The sequence below is a fragment of the Diplotaxodon limnothrissa genome, linkage group LG22 (assembly GCF_057381915.1).
Source record: "Diplotaxodon limnothrissa isolate DT_005_m linkage group LG22, D_limnothrissa_male_GT1.1, whole genome shotgun sequence".
Lineage (NCBI taxonomy): Eukaryota > Metazoa > Chordata > Actinopteri > Cichliformes > Cichlidae > Diplotaxodon > Diplotaxodon limnothrissa.
In genome coordinates this window covers 12,309,462-12,335,890 of record NC_140616.1, presented here as the reverse complement: position 1 = coordinate 12,335,890, position 26,429 = coordinate 12,309,462, and the positions used below count along the sequence as shown (strand labels likewise).

The window sequence follows — 26,429 nt, the reverse complement described above, 5'->3', positions numbered from 1 at the left end:
ATGAACCGAAACTAAATCATGTGTCAAACGTCCCCGACCCCATCCACGTGCTTACCTGTTCTGCCAGCCTTGGATCAGGTTGGTGTATTTGCTCAGGACTCCTTCCAGCTGCCTCTTGCGCGCCTGCTGCTGTTGCTGCAAATTCATGCTGTTCCCCAGCACAGTTGCCCGACTGCCTCCCGCTACAGCCGAGCCTCCCAGGGAGCCGGAGCCGGGGCTGTGCGACCCGGGCCGCCCACCGGGCTTCCTCGATGATGAGCTCCCGCGGAGGTCCGCGGAGGAAGAGTTTGTTTTGTTGGTCCCGGGATGCGGACTGCAGAGCGTCTTGTCCATCCTGGCGACGGGACGGCACACAGCAGGAGGAGGAGCAGGAAGAGAGGGGAGGAGGGAAAGGAATGGACCAGAAGCAGCAGCAGAAGAGATTTTTAGCAAAGCATAAGTGCTAAACGGGGTTGTGTTTGTCTGCTAAACTAAAGCAGAGGCAGTGGATGTGCAGAAACTGCGCTGCGCGGCGGCTTTATGCGTCCCTCGGTGCGTGACACAGCTGACATATTCCTCGATGGTGTTTGAGTCCCGCTCTGTCCTCTGCAGTGTGTGGCAATGTGGGTCTCATCCACCGTTTTTCTGGTAGGAAGGACAGCAGAGCGCAGACACTCCCACTCTACTCTAGACCTGCCCCCGGATATTACCTACTATGCACTCTCCTATGAAACGTATCGTCAGACACCCCCCCCCGTCCAAAAAAAAAAAAATTGGAAAGGGCAGGAAAAGCCTCACATGACACATATTTAAGCTGATACGCATGACTTTTTTTGTGAACAGTGACAGCTCACTATGTGCATGTATGCATGCCTAAACTACAATAATTGTGGATGAATAAAAACACAACTATACTGACGGAATGTTATAGGAAAGAAAATCCCCCTAAAGTCCCTAAAGCTTCACTATAGGCGCACTTTAGGGGGACTTCTGTGGAGATAGTCTGTCTAAATATAAAACAATGTGTGTTGGCTTTGACAAATAAATGCCGATAAACTAAAAAGTCTGGATTTGACCAAGAGAGTGTAGAGTTTAGAGGTGCAGCTTGTTTGTGAGTCTGTCTGCCTTCAGTTTTGTATTTAATAGCTGAAAAGCATGCTTTATTGTGTTGGGATCAGGTGACTGACTTGATCATTGAAGAATATTCCTGTCAAAGTTCACCAGAAGGCCACAAACACAGGACAAGCTCAAAACGTTTTGCAGTTTTAATGGGCAGATGAACAACAGCTAGGAATCCCTACAGCAGGGGTTAGTGTGAGGTAAGATGTTCAGGTAAGTTTAATACAGTTCAACTCAATTTAGTTTTATTTCTATAGCACCAAATCACAGTAGCAGTTACCTCACAACACTTTGTTAATGTAAAGTAAAATCCTGCAATAACAGATAGAAAACCCCAGCAATCAGTTTTAAAGATTTTTATTGGCAGTTCACTACATGTACAGGACCTACAGGATATACTATAAGCAAGTACTTGGTAATAGTGGCAAGGGAAAAAACTCCCTTTAAAACCAGCAGAACCAGGCTCAGGAAGGGGCAGCCAAGTCCACCACTAGTTGTGGCTGAGGATAGGGAGACAGAACCGACAACAAGCTGTAGAGCTCAGTAATAAGGGGACTAGTTCAGGTCTTGGATATCCAATACTAAAGTCTTTGAAATGAGCAAGGGGAGAGTGGATCAGACAGATCTGCACATATCCAGTTGAGAATGAGACAGACTTTCCAACATATTCCCACATTAGTAGGCTAACAATTTGGTGACAGGTTGTGGTTTGGGGAGTATAAATACTGCATTGAATGAAGATAAGAGACAGGTGTGCCCATTCAGGGTTTCCTGTGACCACACCTGCCACTGAAGGACACTGGTTCGTTTAGATCCATCTCCATATTCAAACGGACAGGGGAGAGAGAGAGAAGACAGGACCATATCAAAGCAATATCATTGCCTCAATCATGGCTGACATGTTGTTTGCTTCGGATTATCAGCTGATTTTCTCCTTCACCATCATTTATATTTCCCACCAAGGTACAAATTAATCTTGGTTTTATCTTTACAACTGTTTTTTTCCCCATAACTGTGCAGGCTTCTTTAGATGTTTTCTTCACTGTGGTGGTAGTGTAAAAACGAAGAACTAAAAAAAATGTGTCTTTGCCTAACAAATTATGGACCTAAGTGTACAGCAATCATTCAATCTATAGTCTATATTAATACCACAAATGTCATGGGATGAGAGGCAAAGTACGTCCTGAATAGGTAAGAAATACAAACAACAATTCATGCTTATTCATGATAAATTAACCTAATCTCATGATAATAAAATAACATGTCACAATCAACACACGTTTATACTCATAAGCAGACTAGTGCAATGCATACTTGCCAGTGCAGCACAGTCATGATTAAGAATAAAGGTCCAATCCAAATAAAGCAACAAAAAAGTTACACAAGCAGCAGAAAAAGGAAGGAAGCCCTTACTAGATAGCTTGTTTTATTTCACAGTCGCTTTGTGAGAGAGAAGCATGTGAGAGGATGTAGTTTAGTGTGAACGGGGGGATCTCTTCTTTGACTGCTTCATTTGTAGCATTATGGCCCTGTGAGGTGACTCTTTACACTTTAAAAAAGCAAGTATTTACAACTGGATTAACATTAAAATAAAATGTAGAAAAATATTATAATTGTGAACCAGACTGGTGTATTGTTACACGAAAGCTATATAGCTAAGTTTTTAAAATTATTGGTACTCTGTTTCAGTCACTAAAATTCTGGCTATAAACTTCATATATTCTACCTGTGAGTGAGATTTAATTTTCTCATTATTAAAGGAAAGTCCTTGTGAGAGATGCGCAAAAGATCTTTCTGTATACAGTATGTGCCAGAATGAAACGATTCAGGTGTGTTTCAGCGAACATTTGATAGCTTTTGATTTATTTATTTTTTCCCAGAGGAAGTTAAAACACAATACACGGCTGAGTCATTTTTTACATGAGAGAAAGGATGTTAGGAACCCATTTATGTGTAAAACTTTCTCGTATAATACACAAAAACTACTGGTACACAGGTTACATTTTAAGATGTTATTACTTTAAAAATTGTGCCCTGGGTATTTAAGCACTAGTAATGCCAAGCAACAGTATTTTTTTTTAATAATCATTGCTGTAAAAACATTGCACAAGAACCACCATGCAGTAAATGCAGAAAGACTGTTAAAGAGATAACAGACATGGACATCAACTACAAATAGCATTTTTTTGAACTGCAGATTCTGCTTTACTCTGCAATTTCTGTGGCCCGAAGAGAGATTACATCCAACCAACTCAGTAGACTACATAGTATAGTGTCACAATTATATTTTACTACTTACTGATTTTATCTACTGTTCTGATTTTATCTGTTTTGATTTTATATACTGTTTTGTTTGTTTGTTTGTTTGTTTGTTTTTTGTTTGTTTGTTTGTTTGTTAATTAGTTAGTTAGTTTATTTGCTTGTTTTAATCAATTTTAAATCATGCTTTTTATTTGTTCTTGTTTCTAATGTCTCTGTAAAGCACTTTGAATCACCTTGTTGTTGAATTGTGCTATACAAATAAACTTGCCTTGCCTGCCTTGCCTTGCATGGCTCACTTTCATTTTTATAATCCAGGAAACTAAATAATATGAGGAAAGACTTTTTTTCTGTGAGCAGATATGGTAAAAGAGACTTGACACCAAAGAAGTATTAGTTTGAAATTACTTGAGATAGAAGCATGGATATATTTCTAATCAAAGCATTATATAACCTATTTGTGCACATACCCTCACAATCACAACCATGACAACCAGGGTGAAAAGGACACTTTAATGAAGACAAGACTGAAGACTATTGCAGGCCATTAAGAAGAGACTGAGATTGCACTGAGAAATCGAAGGCGTGCCGCAATGAATCTCCACAAGATGCTTAACAGGGCACAGAGAGATACTGGCTGCTTGTAAAGCAGAGCAGGTCAGCCACTAATCAGAAGGTCGGTGGTTCGATCCCAAGGCTGCATCCTGGCTGCATGCCAAATATCCTTGGGCAAGATACTAACCCCATGTTTGCCTACTGGTGGTGGGCAGAGGGCCCAGTGGCGCCTGTGTCCGGCAGCCTCGCCTCTGTCAGTGCGCCCCAGGGCAGCTGTGGCTACAATGTAGCTTGCTATCGCCAGTGTGTGAATGTGTGTGTGAATGGGTGAATGACTGAATGTAGTGTAAAGCGCTTTGGGGTCCTTAAGGACTAGAAAAGTGCTATACAAATACAGGCCATTTACCATTTACCAATATGAGAGAGAAAAAAAAATCCTTGGGCAACAGAGAGTCAATGGTTTTGTTGTAGGCTCGTGCTTGAGGTCAAGGCGGCTTGATTCTGACAATGTTGGGGTTTTTGTTTGTTTGTTTTTTTTTTACAGTTGATGATACAGTAGCAGTACTAGTACCACAATCATAGTGCCATAATCCTATACATCACAGCGCTGACAACACTGTTATGTTAATGTGAAACTAATAGCTTTGACAAAATCACAAAATTTTGATGGGCCAGAAATGGGAAACTCTCTTTTTGATGTGATGGCATCAGGGCAGGCAAGACAAGCAGTGCTTTTCAGGTTAATCAATTAAAACCAAAGTTAAAGCGATGCCTGTCCATTGATCTTTTTTATAATTTTAATAATTATTAGATTTTGCATTTTATAACAACAAAAACAAAAATACAACAATAAAGAACAAGAAAAAACAAAACAAAACAGTGAGGTTTTAACATCTGTTGCATTAAGCTGGAACGTCCGCTTCAGGTAGACAAATAGGTGCAAAAACTGTCCCATTTTTCCACCGAAGCTTCAGTCGCGTGATGTAACCTTCCCAACATCTTTTTTGCAAGAAACGTCTCAATCATTCTTTCTTTCCACTTTTTAAGTGTTGGAGTATGGGAGTCCTTCCAATGTGGAACTTCTCCTTTGTCTCCTAGTGGACACAATTTAGGTGATATGGGCAAGTTACAAGGTGTCCATCCCTGCATATATTTCAATACAGTTTTCCAAACTGGGAAAACCAGAGGGTATGTATCAAAGTACCTTTAGTTTGGTGGCATTTCCAACACTGGTCATCTATACCAACACTTTGTAGTTAGCTAAAAGTCAGAGTTGTCACACTGCTGGAGTAGATGCCTCAACACAGACCTTCAGTGACACTTTACTCAAGGATTTTGCATTAATAAACTTGGTAGACATATTTCTACCATAACATTGCCAGGGCAAAAGCTGTGGCTTTCCCAATCCTCTTTGTCTGACGGATACAGGAAAATGCTTAGGACACTGTCTGTAATTTCAGGCCAAATGTTTGGTCCTGCAGCCAACCAGCCCATGGAATACAGCACACAGGTGAACAAAGTGAGGCAGGAGTTTGTTGAATTCCCCTTGTGACTTTTATAGGCTTTCTTCCTGCTAAAGACTTTTGACAAGAAATTATTCATATTTGAGCTTTAATTCAACCTCTCTTTTAACCTATAGGTGGCAGTAAGTGGCTAAACTTGTGCCGTTTGGCTGGGATAACTGTCAGTTATCTCATTAAAACAGAATAATCCAGTACAGAGAAGCTGACACTATGATCACATGATCCAGGCCACAGGTGAAGATGAACAAACTAATGTCACAGTTTCCAAGCATTTCAGTTCAGTTCAGTTCAGTTCATTTTTATTTCAAACATTTCAAACATGTGCCTTCACAATCATTACAAAATATCATTCCATTATTTGTTTGAAAAGGAGTAGGCTGAAGTATTTACTTATTTGTCCCTACCCCCTCAAGTTTTACCTCTCATTCATTTAATTTTTTTTTGTCTTAAATTAAACAAACAACATATGAAACATATGAAGTAAAACAAAACATAACATACATAAATCAAAAACAAGAAATTAGCAAGCCCCACCACAGTATAGTTTCTTTCATATGAAAAATACAGAATGTGTATATTTGCAGATACACAAGTATCCTCTACACAGTAGCTCATATATGGCAGTAGTAAAGCACAGTATAAAATGTGCAGTGCTTTCTGATCCAACATATGCTTTGCTTTCCCCAGGACGGCAATGCCCCGTGCCAATTTCCCCCGAACATAAGTAATGTGTGGCTTCCAACAGAGCTTGTGGTCAATGATCACCCCAAGAAATTTTATTTCATTTACTCTTTCTAAATATACATTGTCAACACATATTTCTACTTCGATGTTTTTCTTTTGGTTTCCAAACAACATAAATTTGGTTTTATCTAGATTCAATGATAATTTATTTATATCAAACCACTTCTTTAATATCGTTAATTCCTGTGTGATCATTTCCAAAACCTGTGGCAACTCCACACCTGAACACAGTATATTTGTGTCATCTGCAAATATTACAAACTTTAAAATCTCCAATACTCTGCAGATATCATTTAAGTACATAATAAACATTTTTGGACCCAGTACTGAACCTTGAGGTACTCCACAAGCTATATCCATCAAATTAGATTTATATTCATTTATTTGTACATATTGTTGCCTATTCCCTACATAGCTTTTTAACCATTCCAAAACCACTCCCCTAAACCCGTACTTTTCCAGTTTTTTTAATAGACTTTCATGATTAACAGTATCAAACGCCTTCTTTAGATCTAAGAAAACTCCGAGCGCATACCTCTTATTATCCATACATTCCGTTATCTTTTCCATTAAATCTATCAGTGCCAAAGCTGTTGATCTGTTGCTTCTGAACCCATACTGACTATCTGTCATTAATTCATATTTTTCCACAAAACTGTCAAATCTTTTTATGAAGAGTTTTTCCAGTATCTTAGAGAACTGGGAGAGTATTGACACTGGTCTATAGTTTGTAAAATGATGTCTTTCACCAGTTTTGTAAATGGGAATAACTTTAGCAACTTTCATTTTTTGTGGAAAAACTCCTTTTTGAAACGACAAGTTGAATATATATTTTAATGGTTTTACGATACCATCAATAACTGTCTTTCATTCTTCATACAGTTATTTTCAATCATGTTTTATTTTTGTTGTTGAATATAATCGTTGTACCATTCACCTTGTCATTAGATGTCATAATAATTAATTATTGACACTATATTTTTGTTTGTAAAGCATTTGGTTTTCCTTTTTCTTGCCAGGTTGTATTTTTTGCACAAATGAAAATGACTCTGATAGATGTATGTTTTTAAAAACAAACACTGATAAGTCACAATCAGCATTTCTTAAAAGTGCTCTCTTTGGATATTCTGAACTATTTTTATCTGATACATATAGTTATAATACATATGTGGAGATGTATGAAATAAGCAGAACACATATGAATACCAATGTAAATAGATTTTCAACATTCTTTTTTACTTTAAGAGTGAAATATTGGAATAACTAAATAAGAAACGGTTAATGGCAGGTGTGTTGCTTTGTACATAAACTTTATCAATGTGCAGATTTGTCTGGATTGCTCCTGCTTATTTAATTGTATCTTGAACTGGAATAAACAAGGTTTCCTCACTAAAAAATTAAAGCGTTTATGTCTATGTGCTGTCCTGCAAATAAAAGTCCACAGAGAGCAGAACCACTGTGGTACTGAAGAGCAACTTGCAGTGACCCGGCCTGGTAACAACTTAACTGTAGTTGGTACTCCAAACACCTCAAGCACAAGACAACACAGCACATATAGCGTCTCAGCTGTTCCTAGAACTGCGCTCTTCTGGACAGAGATCTCGGATGTTGTTCCTTGGCAATAGGGTCTCATCCCAACAGGCAACATTGCGATGATTGTGAAAAGTCATCACTATTTTATGTGAACTGTGAAGACGTGGGGAATTTACATGTTGGGAATGACAGTGGGCCTCTAAGAATGAGAGAGGGTTGGAACGAATCTATACATGTGCTCTACGTGTGAAATGAAAATAATAAACCTAAAAAAGTATTAAGCACCTTAAATCTGTATAATTTCAAAACCTGACTGGGTTTGGAATACACTATGTGATGGCCAAAACATGAAGCTATTTTATTGTTGTCACTAATATCACAAACACCTTGATGTGATTATGTTCGACTGGATGGTTTGAACTTCTGCTCTAAGAATCTTTTACGGCCACAAGTGAGGTTATATTGGAATATACTGAGAACCCAGAGTGTATTATGAGGACGTGAAAGAGTGCCTTTTGCGTAACTATGAGACGCCTTAGGCCGTGACAAATCGTCAGTATGTTGCGTGTTGGGAATGATAGTGCTCTAGTGTCTTATACACAGTAGATTTTAAGACATTCTAGATGTATTATTGAAATAAGAAAAAGAAGAAAGACACAATTCCTATAACCTACAAAGCTGACTTCACAGCAGCGCTACAGCTACCTCAACAAGTCACACTTTGTTGAGAAAACTCATTGCCGCTGCTTATATCTGTGAGCTCATGCTTTCATTCACTACCCACAGTTTGTGACCCTAGGTGAGAGTAGGGATGCAGGTAAACCTAGAGTGTTGCTTTTTTGCTAAGCTCTCTTGAAATTTAGTCCAGAATCTTCAAATGGTGGAGATGTGGACTTGTGCAGACACGACAGTGTAACTTTGTTTTCTGTTACCATACATTCATCTTCCTTTGCACAACACGCCATTTGCTGTTCTCTATACACACATGTGTTCTCTCTTGCCGGCATTTGCACAAAAGTCCCTTCGCCCAACGTGGGGCTCGAACCCACGACCCTGAGATTAAGAGTCTCATGCTCTCCCGACTGAGCTAGCTGGGCTTCTTCAGCAGCAAGGCTTTAAGATGGACACAGGTTCTTATAGCTGGGGGAGGTTGACTAGCATTTCAAGCGCAGGCAAAGAAAGCACAGGCTACTTTCAAGTTTTTCTATCATCCATTCAAGCTCTTATGTCCTTGTATGCATGCCACACCACGGGGCATGCTCCGATTGAGACGACTGAATGTCTCCCGGGGAATCTTCTCCCCAGATCTGGACCAGGGCATCACTGAGCTCCTGGACAGTCTGAGTTCCAACCTGGTGGTGTCAGATGGACCAAAGCTAAATGTCCCAGGGGTGTTGTATTGAATTTTGGTCAAGTAGGCCAATATAGGGTTGGGGGGTGGGGAGTGTCGGTCAGCGGTATCAGTCCCCACGCAAACTGCCTGCATACTCTTGTCGGATGAGGCCGGGCAGCAGGAAGAAAGCCAGGAGCCATTGCACCAGCGTAGGGTCTGACAGTGGGTCGGAGAATTTCATGCCCATACCTAACAGCACTCATTGTGCCATTGCCTTGCCTGTAGAGGCCTGTGCATACCTCAGTGCATGTGCCTCTCCAGACCATCACTGACCCACCAGCAAAGCACTCATAATCAAGGATGTTACATTCAGCATAAAGTTCCCCACGACTTCTCGGGAAGCTTTCACATGTGTTATATGTTCTAAGGTTAAATCCGCTGTCCTCTGTGAAAAGCACAGGGTGCCAGTGGTGGAGGTGGCAATTCTGGTATTCCATGACAAATGCGAGACAAAAGCGGGATTTCAATTCAGGCTTCCACTTAGAAAGCAGAGCTCTGTCATGTTAACGAAAGCTCTTCACTACAAAAGTTCCTATAAGCTGCAAAGCTGATTTCACAGCAACCCTACAGCTACCTCAACAAGCCGCACTTTGTTGAGTTTAACACACAAAGGTTGATGAAGCTCTTGAAAACATATTTTTAAGTAAAGAAAGTAGATGTCAGGAGTGGGATTTGAACCCACGCCTCCATTTGGAGACCAGAAGTCCCTTTTGTCTGGAAGGAGCCTATCCTTGAGTCTGGCGCCTTAGACCACTCGGCCATCCTGACGAGTTGACCAACCACCTCTTCAAAGTCATCCTGGATGTTCAAATGTCCGAACCACCTCAGCAGGCTCCTTTCGATGTGGAGGAGTTGCAGCTGTAATCTGAGTTCCTCCTGAAATACTAAGCTTGTCATCCAATCTCCGAGGCCGAGCACTGCCACCCGACGGAGAAAACTCATTGCCGCTGCTTATATCTGTGAGCTCATGCTTTCATTCACTACCCACAGTTTGTGACCCTAGGTGAGAGTAGGGATGCTGGTAAACCTAGAGTGTTGCTTTTTTGCTAAGCTCTCTTGAAATTTAGTCCAGAATCATCAAATTAAATGGTGGAGATTTGGACTTGTGCAGACACGACAGTGTAACTTTGTTTTCTGTTACCATACATTCATCTTCCTTTGCACAACACGCCATTTGCTGTTCTCTATACACACGTGTGTTCTCTCTTGCCGGCATTTGCACAAAAGTCCCCTCGCCCAACGTGGGGCTCGAACCCACGACCCTGAGATTAAGAGTCTCATGCTCTCCCGACTGAGCTAGCTGGGCTTCTTCAGCAGCAAGGCTTTAAGATGGACACAGGTTCTTATAGCTGGGGGAGGTTGACTAGCATTTCAAGCGCAGGCAAAGAAAGCACAGGCTACTTTCAAGTTTTTCTATCATCCATTCAAGCTCTTATGTCCTTGTATGCATGCCACACCACGGGGCATGCTCCGATTGAGACGACTGAATGTCTCCCGGGGAATCTTCTCCCCAGATCTGGACCAGGGCATCACTGAGCTCCTGGACAGTCTGAGTTCCAACCTGGTGGTGTCAGATGGACCAAAGCTAAATGTCCCAGGGGTGTTGTATTGAATTTTGGTCAAGTAGGCCAATATAGGGTTGGGGGGTGGGGAGTGTCGGTCAGCGGTATCAGTCCCCACGCAAACTGCCTGCATACTCTTGTCGGATGAGGCCGGGCAGCAGGAAGAAAGCCAGGAGCCATTGCACCAGCGTAGGGTCTGACAGTGGGTCGGAGAATTTCATGCCCATACCTAACAGCACTCATTGTGCCATTGCCTTGCCTGTAGAGGCCTGTGCATACCTCAGTGCATGTGCCTCTCCAGACCATCACTGACCCACCAGCAAAGCACTCATAATCAAGGATGTTACATTCAGCATAAAGTTCCCCACGACTTCTCGGGAAGCTTTCACATGTGTTATATGTTCTAAGGTTAAATCCGCTGTCCTCTGTGAAAAGCACAGGGTGCCAGTGGTGGAGGTGGCAATTCTGGTATTCCATGACAAATGCGAGACAAAAGCGGGATTTCAATTCAGGCTTCCACTTAGAAAGCAGAGCTCTGTCATGTTAACAAAAGCTCTTCACTACAAAAGTTCCTATAACCTGCAAAGCTGATTTCACAGCAACCCTACAGCTACCTCAACAAGCCGCACTTTGTTGAGTTTAACACACAAAGGTTGATGAAGCTCTTGAAAACATATTTTTAAGTAAAGAAAGTAGATGTCAGGAGTGGGATTTGAACCCACGCCTCCATTTGGAGACCAGAAGTCCCTTTTGTCTGGAAGGAGCCTATCCTTGAGTCTGGCGCCTTAGACCACTCGGCCATCCTGACGAGTTGACCAACCACCTCTTCAAAGTCATCCTGGATGTTCAAATGTCCGAACCACCTCAGCAGGCTCCTTTCGATGTGGAGGAGTTGCAGCTGTAATCTGAGTTCCTCCTGAAATACTAAGCTTGTCATCCAATCTCCGAGGCCGAGCACTGCCACCCGACGGAGAAAACTCATTGCCGCTGCTTATATCTGTGAGCTCATGCTTTCATTCACTACCCACAGTTTGTGACCCTAGGTGAGAGTAGGGATGCTGGTAAACCTAGAGTGTTGCTTTTTTGCTAAGCTCTCTTGAAATTTAGTCCAGAATCAAATTAAATGGTGGAGATTTGGACTTGTGCAGACACGACAGTGTAACTTTGTTTTCTGTTACCATACATTCATCTTCCTTTGCACAACACGCCATTTGCTGTTCTCTATACACACGTGTTCTCTCTTGCCGGCATTTGCACAAAAGTCCCCTCGCCCAACGTGGGGCTCGAACCCACGACCCTGAGATTAAGAGTCTCATGCTCTCCCGACTGAGCTAGCTGGGCCTCTTCAGCAGCAAGGCTTTAAGATGGACACAGGTTCTTATAGCTGGGGGAGGTTGACTAGCATTTCAAGCGCAGGCAAAGAAAGCACAGGCTACTTTCAAGTTTTTCTATCATCCATTCAAGCTCTTATGTCCTTGTATGCATGCCACACCACGGGGCATGCTCCGATTGAGACGACTGAATGTCTCCCGGGGAATCTTCTCCCCAGATCTGGACCAGGGCATCACTGAGCTCCTGGACAGTCTGAGTTCCAACCTGGTGGTGTCAGATGGACCAAAGCTAAATGTCCCAGGGGTGTTGTATTGAATTTTGGTCAAGTAGGCCAATATAGGGTTGGGGGGTGGGGAGTGTCGGTCAGCGGTATCAGTCCCCACGCAAACTGCCTGCATACTCTTGTCGGATGAGGCCGGGCAGCAGGAAGAAAGCCAGGAGCCATTGCACCAGCGTAGGGTCTGACAGTGGGTCGGAGAATTTCATGCCCATACCTAACAGCACTCATTGTGCCATTGCCTTGCCTGTAGAGGCCTGTGCATACCTCAGTGCATGTGCCTCTCCAGACCATCACTGACCCACCAGCAAAGCACTCATAATCAAGGATGTTACATTCAGCATAAAGTTCCCCACGACTTCTCGGGAAGCTTTCACATGTGTTATATGTTCTAAGGTTAAATCCGCTGTCCTCTGTGAAAAGCACAGGGTGCCAGTGGTGGAGGTGGCAATTCTGGTATTCCATGACAAATGCGAGACAAAAGCGGGATTTCAATTCAGGCTTCCACTTAGAAAGCAGAGCTCTGTCATGTTAACGAAAGCTCTTCACTACAAAAGTTCCTATAACCTGCAAAGCTGATTTCACAGCAACCCTACAGCTACCTCAACAAGCCGCACTTTGTTGAGTTTAACACACAAAGGTTGATGAAGCTCTTGAAAACATATTTTTAAGTAAAGAAAGTAGATGTCAGGAGTGGGATTTGAACCCACGCCTCCATTTGGAGACCAGAAGTCCCTTTTGTCTGGAAGGAGCCTATCCTTGAGTCTGGCGCCTTAGACCACTCGGCCATCCTGACGAGTTGACCAACCACCTCTTCAAAGTCATCCTGGATGTTCAAATGTCCGAACCACCTCAGCAGGCTCCTTTCAATGTGGAGGAGTTGCAGCTGTAATCTGAGTTCCTCCTGAAATACTAAGCTTGTCATCCAATCTCCGAGGCCGAGCACTGCCACCCGACGGAGAAAACTCATTGCCGCTGCTTATATCTGTGAGCTCATGCTTTCATTCACTACCCACAGTTTGTGACCCTAGGTGAGAGTAGGGATGCTGGTAAACCTAGAGTGTTGCTTTTTTGCTAAGCTCTCTTGAAATTTAGTCCAGAATCATCAAATTAAATGGTGGAGATTTGGACTTGTGCAGACACGACAGTGTAACTTTGTTTTCTGTTACCATACATTCATCTTCCTTTGCACAACACGCCATTTGCTGTTCTCTATACACACATGTGTTCTCTCTTGCCGGCATTTGCACAAAAGTCCCCTCGCCCAACGTGGGGCTCGAACCCACGACCCTGAGATTAAGAGTCTCATGCTCTCCCGACTGAGCTAGCTGGGCTTCTTCAGCAGCAAGGCTTTAAGATGGACACAGGTTCTTATAGCTGGGGGAGGTTGACTAGCATTTCAAGCGCAGGCAAAGAAAGCACAGGCTACTTTCAAGTTTTTCTATCATCCATTCAAGCTCTTATGTCCTTGTATGCATGCCACACCACGGGGCATGCTCCGATTGAGACGACTGAATGTCTCCCGGGGAATCTTCTCCCCAGATCTGGACCAGGGCATCACTGAGCTCCTGGACAGTCTGAGTTCCAACCTGGTGGTGTCAGATGGACCAAAGCTAAATGTCCCAGGGGTGTTGTATTGAATTTTGGTCAAGTAGGCCAATATAGGGTTGGGGGGTGGGGAGTGTCGGTCAGCGGTATCAGTCCCCACGCAAACTGCCTGCATACTCTTGTCGGATGAGGCCGGGCAGCAGGAAGAAAGCCAGGAGCCATTGCACCAGCGTAGGGTCTGACAGTGGGTCGGAGAATTTCATGCCCATACCTAACAGCACTCATTGTGCCATTGCCTTGCCTGTAGAGGCCTGTGCATACCTCAGTGCATGTGCCTCTCCAGACCATCACTGACCCACCAGCAAAGCACTCATAATCAAGGATGTTACATTCAGCATAAAGTTCCCCACGACTTCTCGGGAAGCTTTCACATGTGTTATATGTTCTAAGGTTAAATCCGCTGTCCTCTGTGAAAAGCACAGGGTGCCAGTGGTGGAGGTGGCAATTCTGGTATTCCATGACAAATGCCAGATACAAGCGGGATTTCAATTCAGGCTTCCACTTAGAAAGCAGAGCTCTGTCATGTTAACGAAAGCTCTTCACTACAAAAGTTCCTATAACCTGCAAAGCTGATTTCACAGCAACCCTACAGCTACCTCAACAAGCCGCACTTTGTTGAGTTTAACACACAAAGGTTGATGAAGCTCTTGAAAACATATTTTTAAGTAAAGAAAGTAGATGTCAGGAGTGGGATTTGAACCCACGCCTCCATTTGGAGACCAGAAGTCCCTTTTGTCTGGAAGGAGCCTATCCTTGAGTCTGGCGCCTTAGACCACTCGGCCATCCTGACGAGTTGACCAACCACCTCTTCAAAGTCATCCTGGATGTTCAAATGTCCGAACCACCTCAGCAGGCTCCTTTCGATGTGGAGGAGTTGCAGCTGTAATCTGAGTTCCTCCTGAAATACTAAGCTTGTCATCCAATCTCCGAGGCCGAGCACTGCCACCCGACGGAGAAAACTCATTGCCGCTGCTTATATCTGTGAGCTCATGCTTTCATTCACTACCCACAGTTTGTGACCCTAGGTGAGAGTAGGGATGCTGGTAAACCTAGAGTGTTGCTTTTTTGCTAAGCTCTCTTGAAATTTAGTCCAGAATCATCAAATTAAATGGTGGAGATTTGGACTTGTGCAGACACGACAGTGTAACTTTGTTTTCTGTTACCATACATTCATCTTCCTTTGCACAACACGCCATTTGCTGTTCTCTATACACACGTGTTCTCTCTTGCCGGCATTTGCACAAAAGTCCCCTCGCCCAACGTGGGGCTCGAACCCACGACCCTGAGATTAAGAGTCTCATGCTCTCCCGACTGAGCTAGCTGGGCCTCTTCAGCAGCAAGGCTTTAAGATGGACACAGGTTCTTATAGCTGGGGGAGGTTGACTAGCATTTCAAGCGCAGGCAAAGAAAGCACAGGCTACTTTCAAGTTTTTCTATCATCCATTCAAGCTCTTATGTCCTTGTATGCATGCCACACCACGGGGCATGCTCCGATTGAGACGACTGAATGTCTCCCGGGGAATCTTCTCCCCAGATCTGGACCAGGGCATCACTGAGCTCCTGGACAGTCTGAGTTCCAACCTGGTGGTGTCAGATGGACCAAAGCTAAATGTCCCAGGGGTGTTGTATTGAATTTTGGTCAAGTAGGCCAATATAGGGTTGGGGGGTGGGGAGTGTCGGTCAGCGGTATCAGTCCCCACGCAAACTGCCTGCATACTCTTGTCGGATGAGGCCGGGCAGCAGGAAGAAAGCCAGGAGCCATTGCACCAGCGTAGGGTCTGACAGTGGGTCGGAGAATTTCATGCCCATACCTAACAGCACTCATTGTGCCATTGCCTTGCCTGTAGAGGCCTGTGCATACCTCAGTGCATGTGCCTCTCCAGACCATCACTGACCCACCAGCAAAGCACTCATAATCAAGGATGTTACATTCAGCATAAAGTTCCCCACGACTTCTCGGGAAGCTTTCACATGTGTTATATGTTCTAAGGTTAAATCCGCTGTCCTCTGTGAAAAGCACAGGGTGCCAGTGGTGGAGGTGGCAATTCTGGTATTCCATGACAAATGCGAGACAAAAGCGGGATTTCAATTCAGGCTTCCACTTAGAAAGCAGAGCTCTGTCATGTTAACGAAAGCTCTTCACTACAAAAGTTCCTATAACCTGCAAAGCTGATTTCACAGCAACCCTACAGCTACCTCAACAAGCCGCACTTTGTTGAGTTTAACACACAAAGGTTGATGAAGCTCTTGAAAACATATTTTTAAGTAAAGAAAGTAGATGTCAGGAGTGGGATTTGAACCCACGCCTCCATTTGGAGACCAGAAGTCCCTTTTGTCTGGAAGGAGCCTATCCTTGAGTCTGGCGCCTTAGACCACTCGGCCATCCTGACGAGTTGACCAACCACCTCTTCAAAGTCATCCTGGATGTTCAAATGTCCGAACCACCTCAGCAGGCTCCTTTCGATGTGGAGGAGTTGCAGCTGTAATCTGAGTTCCTCCTGAAATACTAAGCTTGTCATCCAATCTCCGAGGCCGAGCACTGCCACCCGACGGAGAAAACTCATTGCCGCTGCTTATATCTGTGAGCTCATGCTTTCATTCACTACCCACAGTTTGTGACCCTAGGTGAGAGTAGGGATGCTGGTAAACCTAGAGTGTTGCTTTTTTGCTAAGCTCTCTTGAAATTTAGTCCAGAATCATCAAATTAAATGGTGGAGATTTGGACTTGTGCAGACACGACAGTGTAACTTTGTTTTCTGTTACCATACATTCATCTTCCTTTGCACAACACGCCATTTGCTGTTCTCTATACACACATGTGTTCTCTCTTGCCGGCATTTGCACAAAAGTCCCCTCGCCCAACGTGGGGCTCGAACCCACGACCCTGAGATTAAGAGTCTCATGCTCTCCCGACTGAGCTAGCTGGGCTTCTTCAGCAGCAAGGCTTTAAGATGGACACAGGTTCTTATAGCTGGGGGAGGTTGACTAGCATTTCAAGCGCAGGCAAAGAAAGCACAGGCTACTTTCAAGTTTTTCTATCATCCATTCAAGCTCTTATGTCCTTGTATGCATGCCACACCACGGGGCATGCTCCGATTGAGACGACTGAATGTCTCCCGGGGAATCTTCTCCCCAGATCTGGACCAGGGCATCACTGAGCTCCTGGACAGTCTGAGTTCCAACCTGGTGGTGTCAGATGGACCAAAGCTAAATGTCCCAGGGGTGTTGTATTGAATTTTGGTCAAGTAGGCCAATATAGGGTTGGGGGGTGGGGAGTGTCGGTCAGCGGTATCAGTCCCCACGCAAACTGCCTGCATACTCTTGTCGGATGAGGCCGGGCAGCAGGAAGAAAGCCAGGAGCCATTGCACCAGCGTAGGGTCTGACAGTGGGTCGGAGAATTTCATGCCCATACCTAACAGCACTCATTGTGCCATTGCCTTGCCTGTAGAGGCCTGTGCATACCTCAGTGCATGTGCCTCTCCAGACCATCACTGACCCACCAGCAAAGCACTCATAATCAAGGATGTTACATTCAGCATAAAGTTCCCCACGACTTCTCGGGAAGCTTTCACATGTGTTATATGTTCTAAGGTTAAATCCGCTGTCCTCTGTGAAAAGCACAGGGTGCCAGTGGTGGAGGTGGCAATTCTGGTATTCCATGACAAATGCCAGATACAAGCGGGATTTCAATTCAGGCTTCCACTTAGAAAGCAGAGCTCTGTCATGTTAACGAAAGCTCTTCACTACAAAAGTTCCTATAACCTGCAAAGCTGATTTCACAGCAACCCTACAGCTACCTCAACAAGCCGCACTTTGTTGAGTTTAACACACAAAGGTTGATGAAGCTCTTGAAAACATATTTTTAAGTAAAGAAAGTAGATGTCAGGAGTGGGATTTGAACCCACGCCTCCATTTGGAGACCAGAAGTCCCTTTTGTCTGGAAGGAGCCTATCCTTGAGTCTGGCGCCTTAGACCACTCGGCCATCCTGACGAGTTGACCAACCACCTCTTCAAAGTCATCCTGGATGTTCAAATGTCCGAACCACCTCAGCAGGCTCCTTTCGATGTGGAGGAGTTGCAGCTGTAATCTGAGTTCCTCCTGAAATACTAAGCTTGTCATCCAATCTCCGAGGCCGAGCACTGCCACCCGACGGAGAAAACTCATTGCCGCTGCTTATATCTGTGAGCTCATGCTTTCATTCACTACCCACAGTTTGTGACCCTAGGTGAGAGTAGGGATGCTGGTAAACCTAGAGTGTTGCTTTTTTGCTAAGCTCTCTTGAAATTTAGTCCAGAATCATCAAATTAAATGGTGGAGATTTGGACTTGTGCAGACACGACAGTGTAACTTTGTTTTCTGTTACCATACATTCATCTTCCTTTGCACAACACGCCATTTGCTGTTCTCTATACACACGTGTGTTCTCTCTTGCCGGCATTTGCACAAAAGTCCCCTCGCCCAACGTGGGGCTCGAACCCACGACCCTGAGATTAAGAGTCTCATGCTCTCCCGACTGAGCTAGCTGGGCTTCTTCAGCAGCAAGGCTTTAAGATGGACACAGGTTCTTATAGCTGGGGGAGGTTGACTAGCATTTCAAGCGCAGGCAAAGAAAGCACAGGCTACTTTCAAGTTTTTCTATCATCCATTCAAGCTCTTATGTCCTTGTATGCATGCCACACCACGGGGCATGCTCCGATTGAGACGACTGAATGTCTCCCGGGGAATCTTCTCCCCAGATCTGGACCAGGGCATCACTGAGCTCCTGGACAGTCTGAGTTCCAACCTGGTGGTGTCAGATGGACCAAAGCTAAATGTCCCAGGGGTGTTGTATTGAATTTTGGTCAAGTAGGCCAATATAGGGTTGGGGGGTGGGGAGTGTCGGTCAGCGGTATCAGTCCCCACGCAAACTGCCTGCATACTCTTGTCGGATGAGGCCGGGCAGCAGGAAGAAAGCCAGGAGCCATTGCACCAGCGTAGGGTCTGACAGTGGGTCGGAGAATTTCATGCCCATACCTAACAGCACTCATTGTGCCATTGCCTTGCCTGTAGAGGCCTGTGCATACCTCAGTGCATGTGCCTCTCCAGACCATCACTGACCCACCAGCAAAGCACTCATAATCAAGGATGTTACATTCAGCATAAAGTTCCCCACGACTTCTCGGGAAGCTTTCACATGTGTTATATGTTCTAAGGTTAAATCCGCTGTCCTCTGTGAAAAGCACAGGGTGCCAGTGGTGGAGGTGGCAATTCTGGTATTCCATGACAAATGCCAGATACAAGCGGGATTTCAATTCAGGCTTCCACTTAGAAAGCAGAGCTCTGTCATGTTAACGAAAGCTCTTCACTACAAAAGTTCCTATAACCTGCAAAGCTGATTTCACAGCAACCCTACAGCTACCTCAACAAGCCGCACTTTGTTGAGTTTAACACACAAAGGTTGATGAAGCTCTTGAAAACATATTTTTAAGTAAAGAAAGTAGATGTCAGGAGTGGGATTTGAACCCACGCCTCCATTTGGAGACCAGAAGTCCCTTTTGTCTGGAAGGAGCCTATCCTTGAGTCTGGCGCCTTAGACCACTCGGCCATCCTGACGAGTTGACCAACCACCTCTTCAAAGTCATCCTGGATGTTCAAATGTCCGAACCACCTCAGCAGGCTCCTTTCGATGTGGAGGAGTTGCAGCTGTAATCTGAGTTCCTCCTGAAATACTAAGCTTGTCATCCAATCTCCGAGGCCGAGCACTGCCACCCGACGGAGAAAACTCATTGCCGCTGCTTATATCTGTGAGCTCATGCTTTCATTCACTACCCACAGTTTGTGACCCTAGGTGAGAGTAGGGATGCTGGTAAACCTAGAGTGTTGCTTTTTTGCTAAGCTCTCTTGAAATTTAGTCCAGAATCATCAAATTAAATGGTGGAGATTTGGACTTGTGCAGACACGACAGTGTAACTTTGTTTTCTGTTACCATACATTCATCTTCCTTTGCACAACACGCCATTTGCTGTTCTCTATACACACATGTGTTCTCTCTTGCCGGCATTTGCACAAAAGTCCCCTCGCCCAACGTGGGGCTCGAACCCACGACCCTGAGATTAAGAGTCTCATGCTCTCCCGACTGAGCTAGCTGGGCTTCTTCAGCAGAAAGGCTTTAAGATGGACACAGGTTCTTATAGCTGGGGGAGGTTGACTAGCATTTCAAGCGCAGGCAAAGAAAGCACAGGCTACTTTCAAGTTTTTCTATCATCCATTCAAGCTCTTATGTCCTTGTATGCATGCCACACCACGGGGCATGCTCCGATTGAGACGACTGAATGTCTCCCGGGGAATCTTCTCCCCAGATCTGGACCAGGGCATCACTGAGCTCCTGGACAGTCTGAGTTCCAACCTGGTGGTGTCAGATGGACCAAAGCTAAATGTCCCAGGGGTGTTGTATTGAATTTTGGTCAAGTAGGCCAATATAGGGTTGGGGGGTGGGGAGTGTCGGTCAGCGGTATCAGTCCCCACGCAAACTGCCTGCATACTCTTGTCGGATGAGGCCGGGCAGCAGGAAGAAAGCCAGGAGCCATTGCACCAGCGTAGGGTCTGACAGTGGGTCGGAGAATTTCATGCCCATACCTAACAGCACTCATTGTGCCATTGCCTTGCCTGTAGAGGCCTGTGCATACCTCAGTGCATGTGCCTCTCCAGACCATCACTGACCCACCAGCAAAGCACTCATAATCAAGGATGTTACATTCAGCATAAAGTTCCCCACGACTTCTCGGGAAGCTTTCACATGTGTTATATGTTCTAAGGTTAAATCCGCTGTCCTCTGTGAAAAGCACAGGGTGCCAGTGGTGGAGGTGGCAATTCTGGTATTCCATGACAAATGCCAGATACAAGCGGGATTTCAATTCAGGCTTCCACTTAGAAAGCAGAGCTCTGTCATGTTAACGAAAGCTCTTCACTACAAAAGTTCCTATAACCTGCAAAGCTGATTTCACAGCAACCCTACAGCTACCTCAACAAGCCGCACTTTGTTGAGTTTAACACACAAAGGTTGATGAAGCTCTTGAAAACATATTTTTAAGTAAAGAAAGTAGATGTCAGGAGTGGGATTTGAACCCACGCCTCCATTTGGAGACCAGAAGTCCCTTTTGTCTGGAAGGAGCCTATCCTTGAGTCTGGCGCCTTAGACCACTCGGCCATCCTGACGAGTTGACCAACCACCTCTTCAAAGTCATCCTGGATGTTCAAATGTCCGAACCACCTCAGCAGGCTCCTTTCGATGTGGAGGAGTTGCAGCTGTAATCTGAGTTCCTCCTGAAATACTAAGCTTGTCATCCAATCACCGAGGCCGAGCACTGCCACCCGACGGAGAAAACTCATTGCCGCTGCTTATATCTGTGAGCTCATGCTTTCATTCACTACCCACAGTTTGTGACCCTAGGTGAGAGTAGGGATGCTGGTAAACCTAGAGTGTTGCTTTTTTGCTAAGCTCTCTTGAAATTTAGTCCAGAATCATCAAATTAAATGGTGGAGATTTGGACTTGTGCAGACACGACAGTGTAACTTTGTTTTCTGTTACCATACATTCATCTTCCTTTGCACAACACGCCATTTGCTGTTCTCTATACACACATGTGTTCTCTCTTGCCGGCATTTGCACAAAAGTCCCCTCGCCCAACGTGGGGCTCGAACCCACGACCCTGAGATTAAGAGTCTCATGCTCTCCCGACTGAGCTAGCTGGGCTTCTTCAGCAGAAAGGCTTTAAGATGGACACAGGTTCTTATAGCTGGGGGAGGTTGACTAGCATTTCAAGCGCAGGCAAAGAAAGCACAGGCTACTTTCAAGTTTTTCTATCATCCATTCAAGCTCTTATGTCCTTGTATGCATGCCACACCACGGGGCATGCTCCGATTGAGACGACTGAATGTCTCCCGGGGAATCTTCTCCCCAGATCTGGACCAGGGCATCACTGAGCTCCTGGACAGTCTGAGTTCCAACCTGGTGGTGTCAGATGGACCAAAGCTAAATGTCCCAGGGGTGTTGTATTGAATTTTGGTCAAGTAGGCCAATATAGGGTTGGGGGGTGGGGAGTGTCGGTCAGCGGTATCAGTCCCCACGCAAACTGCCTGCATACTCTTGTCGGATGAGGCCGGGCAGCAGGAAGAAAGCCAGGAGCCATTGCACCAGCGTAGGGTCTGACAGTGGGTCGGAGAATTTCATGCCCATACCTAACAGCACTCATTGTGCCATTGCCTTGCCTGTAGAGGCCTGTGCATACCTCAGTGCATGTGCCTCTCCAGACCATCACTGACCCACCAGCAAAGCACTCATAATCAAGGATGTTACATTCAGCATAAAGTTCCCCACGACTTCTCGGGAAGCTTTCACATGTGTTATATGTTCTAAGGTTAAATCCGCTGTCCTCTGTGAAAAGCACAGGGTGCCAGTGGTGGAGGTGGCAATTCTGGTATTCCATGACAAATGCCAGATACAAGCGGGATTTCAATTCAGGCTTCCACTTAGAAAGCAGAGCTCTGTCATGTTAACGAAAGCTCTTCACTACAAAAGTTCCTATAACCTGCAAAGCTGATTTCACAGCAACCCTACAGCTACCTCAACAAGCCGCACTTTGTTGAGTTTAACACACAAAGGTTGATGAAGCTCTTGAAAACATATTTTTAAGTAAAGAAAGTAGATGTCAGGAGTGGGATTTGAACCCACGCCTCCATTTGGAGACCAGAAGTCCCTTTTGTCTGGAAGGAGCCTATCCTTGAGTCTGGCGCCTTAGACCACTCGGCCATCCTGACGAGTTGACCAACCACCTCTTCAAAGTCATCCTGGATGTTCAAATGTCCGAACCACCTCAGCAGGCTCCTTTCGATGTGGAGGAGTTGCAGCTGTAATCTGAGTTCCTCCTGAAATACTAAGCTTGTCATCCAATCTCCGAGGCCGAGCACTGCCACCCGACGGAGAAAACTCATTGCCGCTGCTTATATCTGTGAGCTCATGCTTTCATTCACTACCCACAGTTTGTGACCCTAGGTGAGAGTAGGGATGCTGGTAAACCTAGAGTGTTGCTTTTTTGCTAAGCTCTCTTGAAATTTAGTCCAGAATCATCAAATTAAATGGTGGAGATTTGGACTTGTGCAGACACGACAGTGTAACTTTGTTTTCTGTTACCATACATTCATCTTCCTTTGCACAACACGCCATTTGCTGTTCTCTATACACACATGTGTTCTCTCTTGCCGGCATTTGCACAAAAGTCCCCTCGCCCAACGTGGGGCTCGAACCCACGACCCTGAGATTAAGAGTCTCATGCGCTCCCGACTGAGCTAGCTGGGCTTCTTCAGCAGCAAGGCTTTAAGATGGACACAGGTTCTTATAGCTGGGGGAGGTTGACTAGCATTTCAAGCGCAGGCAAAGAAAGCACAGGCTACTTTCAAGTTTTTCTATCATCCATTCAAGCTCTTATGTCCTTGTATGCATGCCACACCACGGGGCATGCTCCGATTGAGACGACTGAATGTCTCCCGGGGAATCTTCTCCCCAGATCTGGACCAGGGCATCACTGAGCTCCTGGACAGTCTGAGTTCCAACCTGGTGGTGTCAGATGGACCAAAGCTAAATGTCCCAGGGGTGTTGTATTGAATTTTGGTCAAGTAGGCCAATATAGGGTTGGGGGGTGGGGAGTGTCGGTCAGCGGTATCAGTCCCCACGCAAACTGCCTGCATACTCTTGTCGGATGAGGCCGGGCAGCAGGAAGAAAGCCAGGAGCCATTGCACCAGCGTAGGGTCTGACAGTGGGTCGGAGAATTTCATGCCCATACCTAACAGCACTCATTGTGCCATTGCCTTGCCTGTAGAGGCCTGTGCATACCTCAGTGCATGTGCCTCTCCAGACCATCACTGACCCACCAGCAAAGCACTCATAATCAAGGATGTTACATTCAGCATAAAGTTCCCCACGACTTCTCGGGAAGCTTTCACATGTGTTATATGTTCTAAGGTTAAATCCGCTGTCCTCTGTGAAAAGCACAGGGTGCCAGTGGTGGAGGTGGCAATTCTGGTATTCCATGACAAATGCCAGATACAAGCGGGATTTCAATTCAGGCTTCCACTTAGAAAGCAGAGCTCTGTCATGTTAACGAAAGCTCTTCACTACAAAAGTTCCTATAACCTGCAAAGCTGATTTCACAGCAACCCTACAGCTACCTCAACAAGCCGCACTTTGTTGAGTTTAACACACAAAGGTTGATGAAGCTCTTGAAAACATATTTTTAAGTAAAGAAAGTAGATGTCAGGAGTGGGATTTGAACCCACGCCTCCATTTGGAGACCAGAAGTCCCTTTTGTCTGGAAGGAGCCTATCCTTGAGTCTGGCGCCTTAGACCACTCGGCCATCCTGACGAGTTGACCAACCACCTCTTCAAAGTCATCCTGGATGTTCAAATGTCCGAACCACCTCAGCAGGCTCCTTTCGATGTGGAGGAGTTGCAGCTGTAATCTGAGTTCCTCCTGAAATACTAAGCTTGTCATCCAATCTCCGAGGCCGAGCACTGCCACCCGACGGAGAAAACTCATTGCCGCTGCTTATATCTGTGAGCTCATGCTTTCATTCACTACCCACAGTTTGTGACCCTAGGTGAGAGTAGGGATGCTGGTAAACCTAGAGTGTTGCTTTTTTGCTAAGCTCTCTTGAAATTTAGTCCAGAATCATCAAATTAAATGGTGGAGATTTGGACTTGTGCAGACACGACAGTGTAACTTTGTTTTCTGTTACCATACATTCATCTTCCTTTGCACAACACGCCATTTGCTGTTCTCTATACACACATGTGTTCTCTCTTGCCGGCATTTGCACAAAAGTCCCCTTGCCCAACGTGGGGCTCGAACCCACGACCCTGAGATTAAGAGTCTCATGCGCTCCCGACTGAGCTAGCTGGGCTTCTTCAGCAGAAAGGCTTTAAGATGGACACAGGTTCTTATAGCTGGGGGAGGTTGACTAGCATTTCAAGCGCAGGCAAAGAAAGCACAGGCTACTTTCAAGTTTTTCTATCATCCATTCAAGCTCTTATGTCCTTGTATGCATGCCACACCACGGGGCATGCTCCGATTGAGACGACTGAATGTCTCCCGGGGAATCTTCTCCCCAGATCTGGACCAGGGCATCACTGAGCTCCTGGACAGTCTGAGTTCCAACCTGGTGGTGTCAGATGGACCAAAGCTAAATGTCCCAGGGGTGTTGTATTGAATTTTGGTCAAGTAGGCCAATATAGGGTTGGGGGGTGGGGAGTGTCGGTCAGCGGTATCAGTCCCCACGCAAACTGCCTGCATACTCTTGTCGGATGAGGCCGGGCAGCAGGAAGAAAGCCAGGAGCCATTGCACCAGCGTAGGGTCTGACAGTGGGTCGGAGAATTTCATGCCCATACCTAACAGCACTCATTGTGCCATTGCCTTGCCTGTAGAGGCCTGTGCATACCTCAGTGCATGTGCCTCTCCAGACCATCACTGACCCACCAGCAAAGCACTCATAATCAAGGATGTTACATTCAGCATAAAGTTCCCCACGACTTCTCGGGAAGCTTTCACATGTGTTATATGTTCTAAGGTTAAATCCGCTGTCCTCTGTGAAAAGCACAGGGTGCCAGTGGTGGAGGTGGCAATTCTGGTATTCCATGACAAATGCCAGATACAAGCGGGATTTCAATTCAGGCTTCCACTTAGAAAGCAGAGCTCTGTCATGTTAACGAAAGCTCTTCACTACAAAAGTTCCTATAACCTGCAAAGCTGATTTCACAGCAACCCTACAGCTACCTCAACAAGCCGCACTTTGTTGAGTTTAACACACAAAGGTTGATGAAGCTCTTGAAAACATATTTTTAAGTAAAGAAAGTAGATGTCAGGAGTGGGATTTGAACCCACGCCTCCATTTGGAGACCAGAAGTCCCTTTTGTCTGGAAGGAGCCTATCCTTGAGTCTGGCGCCTTAGACCACTCGGCCATCCTGACGAGTTGACCAACCACCTCTTCAAAGTCATCCTGGATGTTCAAATGTCCGAACCACCTCAGCAGGCTCCTTTCGATGTGGAGGAGTTGCAGCTGTAATCTGAGTTCCTCCTGAAATACTAAGCTTGTCATCCAATCTCCGAGGCCGAGCACTGCCACCCGACGGAGAAAACTCATTGCCGCTGCTTATATCTGTGAGCTCATGCTTTCATTCACTACCCACAGTTTGTGACCCTAGGTGAGAGTAGGGATGCTGGTAAACCTAGAGTGTTGCTTTTTTGCTAAGCTCTCTTGAAATTTAGTCCAGAATCATCAAATTAAATGGTGGAGATTTGGACTTGTGCAGACACGACAGTGTAACTTTGTTTTCTGTTACCATACATTCATCTTCCTTTGCACAACACGCCATTTGCTGTTCTCTATACACACATGTGTTCTCTCTTGCCGGCATTTGCACAAAAGTCCCCTCGCCCAACGTGGGGCTCGAACCCACGACCCTGAGATTAAGAGTCTCATGCTCTCCCGACTGAGCTAGCTGGGCTTCTT

The 26,429-nt window shown here is 45.4% G+C and overlaps 1 protein-coding gene and 23 non-coding genes across 24 annotated transcripts in view; all 24 read right to left on the bottom strand.

Annotated features, from left to right (window-relative positions):
- The window catches only part of osbpl10a (oxysterol binding protein-like 10a), a 95,458-nt gene extending 94,869 nt beyond the window's left edge, over positions 1-589 (bottom strand). Inside the window, exon 1 of the mRNA XM_085346116.1 lies at positions 56-589. Coding sequence (XP_085202242.1) covers positions 56-333 — 278 coding nt within the window. The 5' untranslated portion in view covers positions 334-589. The remainder of the gene's footprint in view (positions 1-55) is intronic.
- Positions 590-8,736: 8,147 nt separating this feature from the next.
- On the bottom strand, positions 8,737-8,809 carry trnak-cuu (transfer RNA lysine (anticodon CUU)). Its single transcript has one exon. It is a non-coding gene; the product is annotated as a tRNA-Lys (tRNA).
- A 953-nt stretch (positions 8,810-9,762) lies between these two features.
- trnal-caa (transfer RNA leucine (anticodon CAA)) lies at positions 9,763-9,873 on the bottom strand. The gene is made up of 2 exons: positions 9,836-9,873; positions 9,763-9,808 (listed from the first exon to the last, which is right to left on the bottom strand). It is a non-coding gene; the product is annotated as a tRNA-Leu (tRNA).
- A 465-nt stretch (positions 9,874-10,338) lies between these two features.
- On the bottom strand, positions 10,339-10,411 carry trnak-cuu (transfer RNA lysine (anticodon CUU)). The gene has a single exon. It is a non-coding gene; the product is annotated as a tRNA-Lys (tRNA).
- Positions 10,412-11,364: 953 nt separating this feature from the next.
- On the bottom strand, positions 11,365-11,475 carry trnal-caa (transfer RNA leucine (anticodon CAA)). Its single transcript has 2 exons — positions 11,438-11,475; positions 11,365-11,410 (listed from the first exon to the last, which is right to left on the bottom strand). It is a non-coding gene; the product is annotated as a tRNA-Leu (tRNA).
- A 460-nt stretch (positions 11,476-11,935) lies between these two features.
- On the bottom strand, positions 11,936-12,008 carry trnak-cuu (transfer RNA lysine (anticodon CUU)). Its single transcript has one exon. It is a non-coding gene; the product is annotated as a tRNA-Lys (tRNA).
- Positions 12,009-12,961: 953 nt separating this feature from the next.
- Positions 12,962-13,072, bottom strand: trnal-caa (transfer RNA leucine (anticodon CAA)). The gene is made up of 2 exons: positions 13,035-13,072; positions 12,962-13,007 (listed from the first exon to the last, which is right to left on the bottom strand). It is a non-coding gene; the product is annotated as a tRNA-Leu (tRNA).
- Positions 13,073-13,537: 465 nt separating this feature from the next.
- On the bottom strand, positions 13,538-13,610 carry trnak-cuu (transfer RNA lysine (anticodon CUU)). Its single transcript has one exon. It is a non-coding gene; the product is annotated as a tRNA-Lys (tRNA).
- A 953-nt stretch (positions 13,611-14,563) lies between these two features.
- trnal-caa (transfer RNA leucine (anticodon CAA)) lies at positions 14,564-14,674 on the bottom strand. Its single transcript has 2 exons — positions 14,637-14,674; positions 14,564-14,609 (listed from the first exon to the last, which is right to left on the bottom strand). It is a non-coding gene; the product is annotated as a tRNA-Leu (tRNA).
- Positions 14,675-15,137: 463 nt separating this feature from the next.
- trnak-cuu (transfer RNA lysine (anticodon CUU)) lies at positions 15,138-15,210 on the bottom strand. Its single transcript has one exon. It is a non-coding gene; the product is annotated as a tRNA-Lys (tRNA).
- Positions 15,211-16,163: 953 nt separating this feature from the next.
- trnal-caa (transfer RNA leucine (anticodon CAA)) lies at positions 16,164-16,274 on the bottom strand. Its single transcript has 2 exons — positions 16,237-16,274; positions 16,164-16,209 (listed from the first exon to the last, which is right to left on the bottom strand). It is a non-coding gene; the product is annotated as a tRNA-Leu (tRNA).
- A 465-nt stretch (positions 16,275-16,739) lies between these two features.
- Positions 16,740-16,812, bottom strand: trnak-cuu (transfer RNA lysine (anticodon CUU)). Its single transcript has one exon. It is a non-coding gene; the product is annotated as a tRNA-Lys (tRNA).
- Positions 16,813-17,765: 953 nt separating this feature from the next.
- On the bottom strand, positions 17,766-17,876 carry trnal-caa (transfer RNA leucine (anticodon CAA)). The gene is made up of 2 exons: positions 17,839-17,876; positions 17,766-17,811 (listed from the first exon to the last, which is right to left on the bottom strand). It is a non-coding gene; the product is annotated as a tRNA-Leu (tRNA).
- Positions 17,877-18,341: 465 nt separating this feature from the next.
- On the bottom strand, positions 18,342-18,414 carry trnak-cuu (transfer RNA lysine (anticodon CUU)). The gene has a single exon. It is a non-coding gene; the product is annotated as a tRNA-Lys (tRNA).
- A 953-nt stretch (positions 18,415-19,367) lies between these two features.
- Positions 19,368-19,478, bottom strand: trnal-caa (transfer RNA leucine (anticodon CAA)). Its single transcript has 2 exons — positions 19,441-19,478; positions 19,368-19,413 (listed from the first exon to the last, which is right to left on the bottom strand). It is a non-coding gene; the product is annotated as a tRNA-Leu (tRNA).
- A 465-nt stretch (positions 19,479-19,943) lies between these two features.
- trnak-cuu (transfer RNA lysine (anticodon CUU)) lies at positions 19,944-20,016 on the bottom strand. Its single transcript has one exon. It is a non-coding gene; the product is annotated as a tRNA-Lys (tRNA).
- Positions 20,017-20,969: 953 nt separating this feature from the next.
- Positions 20,970-21,080, bottom strand: trnal-caa (transfer RNA leucine (anticodon CAA)). Its single transcript has 2 exons — positions 21,043-21,080; positions 20,970-21,015 (listed from the first exon to the last, which is right to left on the bottom strand). It is a non-coding gene; the product is annotated as a tRNA-Leu (tRNA).
- A 465-nt stretch (positions 21,081-21,545) lies between these two features.
- On the bottom strand, positions 21,546-21,618 carry trnak-cuu (transfer RNA lysine (anticodon CUU)). Its single transcript has one exon. It is a non-coding gene; the product is annotated as a tRNA-Lys (tRNA).
- Positions 21,619-22,571: 953 nt separating this feature from the next.
- trnal-caa (transfer RNA leucine (anticodon CAA)) lies at positions 22,572-22,682 on the bottom strand. The gene is made up of 2 exons: positions 22,645-22,682; positions 22,572-22,617 (listed from the first exon to the last, which is right to left on the bottom strand). It is a non-coding gene; the product is annotated as a tRNA-Leu (tRNA).
- A 465-nt stretch (positions 22,683-23,147) lies between these two features.
- Positions 23,148-23,220, bottom strand: trnak-cuu (transfer RNA lysine (anticodon CUU)). Its single transcript has one exon. It is a non-coding gene; the product is annotated as a tRNA-Lys (tRNA).
- Positions 23,221-24,173: 953 nt separating this feature from the next.
- trnal-caa (transfer RNA leucine (anticodon CAA)) lies at positions 24,174-24,284 on the bottom strand. The gene is made up of 2 exons: positions 24,247-24,284; positions 24,174-24,219 (listed from the first exon to the last, which is right to left on the bottom strand). It is a non-coding gene; the product is annotated as a tRNA-Leu (tRNA).
- Positions 24,285-24,749: 465 nt separating this feature from the next.
- trnak-cuu (transfer RNA lysine (anticodon CUU)) lies at positions 24,750-24,822 on the bottom strand. Its single transcript has one exon. It is a non-coding gene; the product is annotated as a tRNA-Lys (tRNA).
- A 953-nt stretch (positions 24,823-25,775) lies between these two features.
- trnal-caa (transfer RNA leucine (anticodon CAA)) lies at positions 25,776-25,886 on the bottom strand. Its single transcript has 2 exons — positions 25,849-25,886; positions 25,776-25,821 (listed from the first exon to the last, which is right to left on the bottom strand). It is a non-coding gene; the product is annotated as a tRNA-Leu (tRNA).
- A 465-nt stretch (positions 25,887-26,351) lies between these two features.
- trnak-cuu (transfer RNA lysine (anticodon CUU)) lies at positions 26,352-26,424 on the bottom strand. The gene has a single exon. It is a non-coding gene; the product is annotated as a tRNA-Lys (tRNA).
- Positions 26,425-26,429: the final 5 nt, after the last annotated feature.